Source organism: Meriones unguiculatus, chromosome 3, assembly GCF_030254825.1.
Source record: "Meriones unguiculatus strain TT.TT164.6M chromosome 3, Bangor_MerUng_6.1, whole genome shotgun sequence".
Lineage (NCBI taxonomy): Eukaryota > Metazoa > Chordata > Mammalia > Rodentia > Muridae > Meriones > Meriones unguiculatus.
This window is the reverse complement of record NC_083351.1, coordinates 7,900,590-7,904,986: the sequence shown is the minus strand read 5'-3', so window position 1 is coordinate 7,904,986 and position 4,397 is coordinate 7,900,590. Positions and strand designations below refer to the sequence as shown.

Below are 4,397 nucleotides of genomic sequence, written 5' to 3'. Positions count from 1 at the left end.
AGATAGGCATGCAATCAAATCCCAGACTACAAACTGAACAGACTCAAATTCCGGATCCTGGATTCCCATTTACAAGGCCCGTTCTACCCACCACTGGCCGGGGTGACTTCTTCACTGAGAGGAATGTGGAGGGCCTTTGGGTCCAAGAGGGTGGGGCTTTCCGTGCATGTGGTTATGTGTGTGTGTACATGTGTGTGCACGTGTGTCCACAGCATGCCCAGGGAGGCCAGAGGAAGGCATTGAGTGTCCTGCTCTAACACTCTTTGCCAAACCACAAAAATATCCAGCAAAGAAAGAGATATGGGCTGTTCAAGGCCATATGGGTTGTGACCCCTTTGAGGGTTGGCTTGAATGACCCTTTCACAGGGGTCACATATCAGACATCCTGCATATCAGATATTTACAGTACAATTCATAACAGTATCAAAAGTACAGTTATGAGGTGGCAATGGAAATAACTTTATGGTTGAGGGTCACCCCAACATGAGGAACTGTATTAAAGGGTCACAGCATTTAGAAGGTTGGGAACCCCTGCTACAAGGCAAGGTCTCTCACTGAACCTGATGGTTTTTATGTTTGTTTGTTTTTGGCTAGGTTGGCAGCCAGCAAGTTCCAGAGCGCCCTGTGTCCGCCTCCATCTCCCAGTAGCCGTCCCTGGCTCTGTGAGTGGTGCTAAGGATTCAGCCTCAGATCCTCATGCTTGGGAGACCAAACATACCCCCAGCTCACCTACTGCTTTTCTTTTTATCATTCCTAAAGCTAAGGCTGGCTGGTTTCTGGATACCCCAAGAAACAGTCATGCCTCTGTACCCTGAAGCAGATCAGGGCCAGAGATATGGAGAAAAAAAACACCCTTCACATTGGGTTGCCTTCAATTTGGGGCTCAACTCAAAGGCTTCTTAAGGACTGGGCTGAGCGAAGGATGGACCCCTGCACTGGCCAGACACAGAGCACACAGTGTTTGAATACGGTAGCATTAAAGTACAGGGAGCTCTCAAGAGCATCATCCCTCAATGAATCCCTGAGATCACAGAGTGGCAGGGGATGACCCTCATGTCCCCTCCAGTTCCGCCCTGGGAACTGGGACTTCAACCAAAGAAGATGGGAGAACCTTGGAATTGCCTCCCTGGAGCCCTGGCCAAGATTTCAGCTCTCCCAGGGCCACCTATGGACTTCAGAAGTGGTTCAGGACAGAAAGCAGCAGCGGTCCTCCGAGGCCAACTGCCACAGTCATTCCTCAAGTCTTTGCCTGACTCAAAAGCCATCTCCAGGAGAGAGGCCACGTGACGCACACAGCAAGGAGCCTGAGTTCCCCCAGTAGGACTGCTCGCTGAGTCCTCTTTGCTAATAATAATTCACAGCCACGCAATTAAGCACTGAGCAAATCCCAGGGACTCATCCGGAGGCGACAGAGTTTGGACCCACAGCTCCTACTTAGACTTGTACTGATTTCAGATTTCGATTTGGCCAACCCAAATTGACTACTCACAACTCCCAGCTTCCTCAAGGGGTTCTATTTTTCTTCTGTCTTAGAAAACATTACCACAGACACCTCTTGTGACCTCCAGCCATTGTGGCCATGTGACAACATCACCAGGCAGCCACAGGATCAGCTGAGGATGGAACTAGCTTTCCTGTAAAGGGCTGTCCAATACATGAATGCTGGGAACGGGCTGAAACATGGCTATGGAACTCTGCTGTAGGCTGTAGAGCATCAGAAAGGAGAGAGTGGCAGAAGACACACATACCTGTGAGACACACAAAGCACACTGTGTTGAGTATGGTGACACTGAGATGTGGAGTCCACTCGTTAAAGGTAGACTGCCTGCTTATACTCCCCAGGAGGCTGGAGGAATAGAGGCCTTCATGGCTCATGTCCTTGGCCTCAGAGGTCATGAAGGACATTACACAGAATTGTGTAGGCCCGCTCCAGTCCCTTTTCGTCTCTATTTATTTCTCCAGGAAATGTGGGACCACCACACACTTCACACTCAGAGTCTGAGCTTCTGAAAGCAGCAAGGCTGAGAGAGAAAAGTGGTTGCTTCCTCCAAGCCTGTCCCCTCAGCACCTTGGACACAAGTTCTGGGAGACAGTAAAAATAAGCTTCGGAGGAAACATGCTCTTCTAACTTCCCTTGGTGTTTACACATGTAGCTGGATTCTTTAGGGCCTGTATCATGTTGGCTTTCTGGCTGACTTCATACTCTAAAAATAATAATAACAATAATACTTTCACCTGACTGCAAACAGGGACATCTAGGGGTGGGGTGGGCTGTCTGGGGCCAGAGGTTCATCCACGAGGCTGATGAATCAGGTGTGAAGCTAGCTCCAGCATGTGTACTCCCTGGCCAGCCTAGCTGGCCTCCCAGCTGCCTGTCATTTCCTCCTCTGCCGCCCTTATTTGGAGCCCCTGACAGCTGAGCTGCAAGCAGGGAAGCTGGGTGCAAGCCAGACGTCAGCCTCTGCTTCCCTGCATGGGTCCCGTTGCCAGGGAGAAAGAATCCTGAGGCGAGAGCCCAGGAAGATAACCAAGGACTCCTTTCTGCTCTTCTCACACCTTTGAAGTGGGGGCCTCTTGAGGCAAATCAGCAAGAATGTGGCTCCTGCAGTGGAGGACCTGGGGTGGGAGGTTACTGGAGCTGCTCAAGGAGAAGGGGCTGTGACAAGCTTTGCTGAACTGATAACTTTAAAAGGGCATCTTCTGCTGGCTCCTCACTCCATCGCTTTATCACTGCAAGTGATAGAATGGGGAGGGTTCCAGCCCTCCTGCGTTCTCAGAGGGCTGGGGGGCTATAAAAACAGGAGACACTGGACATCTGGGAGACAGTGACGGACAAAGGCAGACAGAGAGAAACCAGAGAGGAGTGAGCAGAGGCAGCAAACATCAGCTTGTGTGCCGACAGCATGGGCTCCTTCTCCATCACCATGGGCTTCTTCCTCTTCCTGGCCCTCTGGCTTCCAGGCTATATTGGAGCAAACCCGGTGTATGGTGCGGTGTCCAATGCTGATCTGATGGATTTCAAGGTAGGGCCAGGAAATGGCTCACTGACTGGGGCTGGGACCTCTTTGGTACTGGGTCCATCCCTCTGAGATGTCCCCCTTTCCTTGTGTTTATTTTCCCTTTATAAAGAACCTGCTGGACCGCCTGGAGGAGAAGACCCCGTTAGAAGATGAGGTCCTAGCCCCACAGGCCCTGAGTGAGCAGAACGACGAAGCAGGAACGGCGCTTAGCTCCCTCCCTGAGGTACCTCCCTGGACTGGGGAGGCCAACCCACCTCAGAGAGATGGCAATGCCCTCGGGCGTGGCCCCTGGGACCCCTCCGATAGATCTGCCCTCTTGAAAAGCAAACTGAGGGCTCTGCTCACTGCTCCTCGGAGCCTACGGAGGTCCAGCTGCTTCGGGGGTAGGATCGACAGGATTGGGGCCCAGAGTGGACTAGGCTGCAACAGCTTCCGGGTAAGAGGAACTGTGGATGGAAATGGGATAGAGGTCGGGCTGGGGGAGCAAACAATGGTCTTCTTAAGGCTCAGACCTTGCCACGGGAACATCTTTGGCAGCGGAGAGAGCAGTGCATGTATCTATTTCTTCTGAGTTCTGCCCTGCTATGACGGATGTTCTGTAAGTTTCAAGACTATGCCAACAGCTGCTCCAGCATCTGAGCCACCAGCACGGGGAAGTTAGAATACAGGGCCATGTCACCTTTGCATTGCTGAGAGGCAGCTAGTGTTGTTTCCACAGGTGTAAGAGTCTGGCATATTTAAATGAAATGGACCAAGAGTGCCCACATTAATGCTTATGAATGACTGGTTTGTCGGTTTATCCAAGAGGCTGTCCTGTGGCTGGTGGGAAAGAGCTGGTCACTGGCCAAGTTGAATGGTTTGGCACAGTAAAGCCAGATCCTCAGATCAATATATTTTTTTCTCTTTGTAGTACCGAAGATAACAGCCAGGGAGAACAAGGCAGCCAAATCCGCTGGAGCAGATGGCAGCAGACCCTAAGCTCCTGCGGTGCGTCACCCAGCTTGGTCTCTCATTGCCGCTGAGGCGTGGCGAACGCCCCACGGGAGCTGCGGCTCCCTGTCTTCATGTAGATGCGTGGTCTGAGTGAGGCGCTGCCTCTCCCACCCTGCATGTTACGGTAGATCCTCACCCCAGCTAGAAAAAGAGTTTTTGAATAAACTTCAGCACCAAGGACAGAAGCTGAGGTCTGTGTGCTGCTTTCGCTTGCTGAGCCCCCCTTCCCCCCATCTTATCTTTCCTGTCATTTCTCCCGCTCTCCTTCTTCTTGTTGAGTTGGGGTTGGAGGAGCTCTGGCCATAGTCCCCACAGAGATCTGCCGCTCTCTCCAGCCTCGGTCATAGGACCGGAAAAACCCACCTAGCCCGTAAGGGCACTTAA

General features: G+C 52.0%; 1 protein-coding gene across 1 annotated transcript; it reads left to right on the top strand.

Moving 5' to 3' along the window:
• Positions 1 to 2,454: 2,454 nt before the first annotated feature.
• Positions 2,455 to 4,192, top strand: Nppa (natriuretic peptide A). The gene is made up of 3 exons (XM_021649168.2): positions 2,455 to 3,023; positions 3,130 to 3,456; positions 3,931 to 4,192. The coding sequence occupies exons 1-3, from the start codon at positions 2,904 to 2,906 to the stop codon at positions 3,940 to 3,942; spliced, it is 459 nt and encodes a 152-aa protein (XP_021504843.2). The 5' UTR covers positions 2,455 to 2,903; the 3' UTR covers positions 3,943 to 4,192.
• The last annotated feature ends 205 nt before the right edge of the window (positions 4,193 to 4,397 follow it).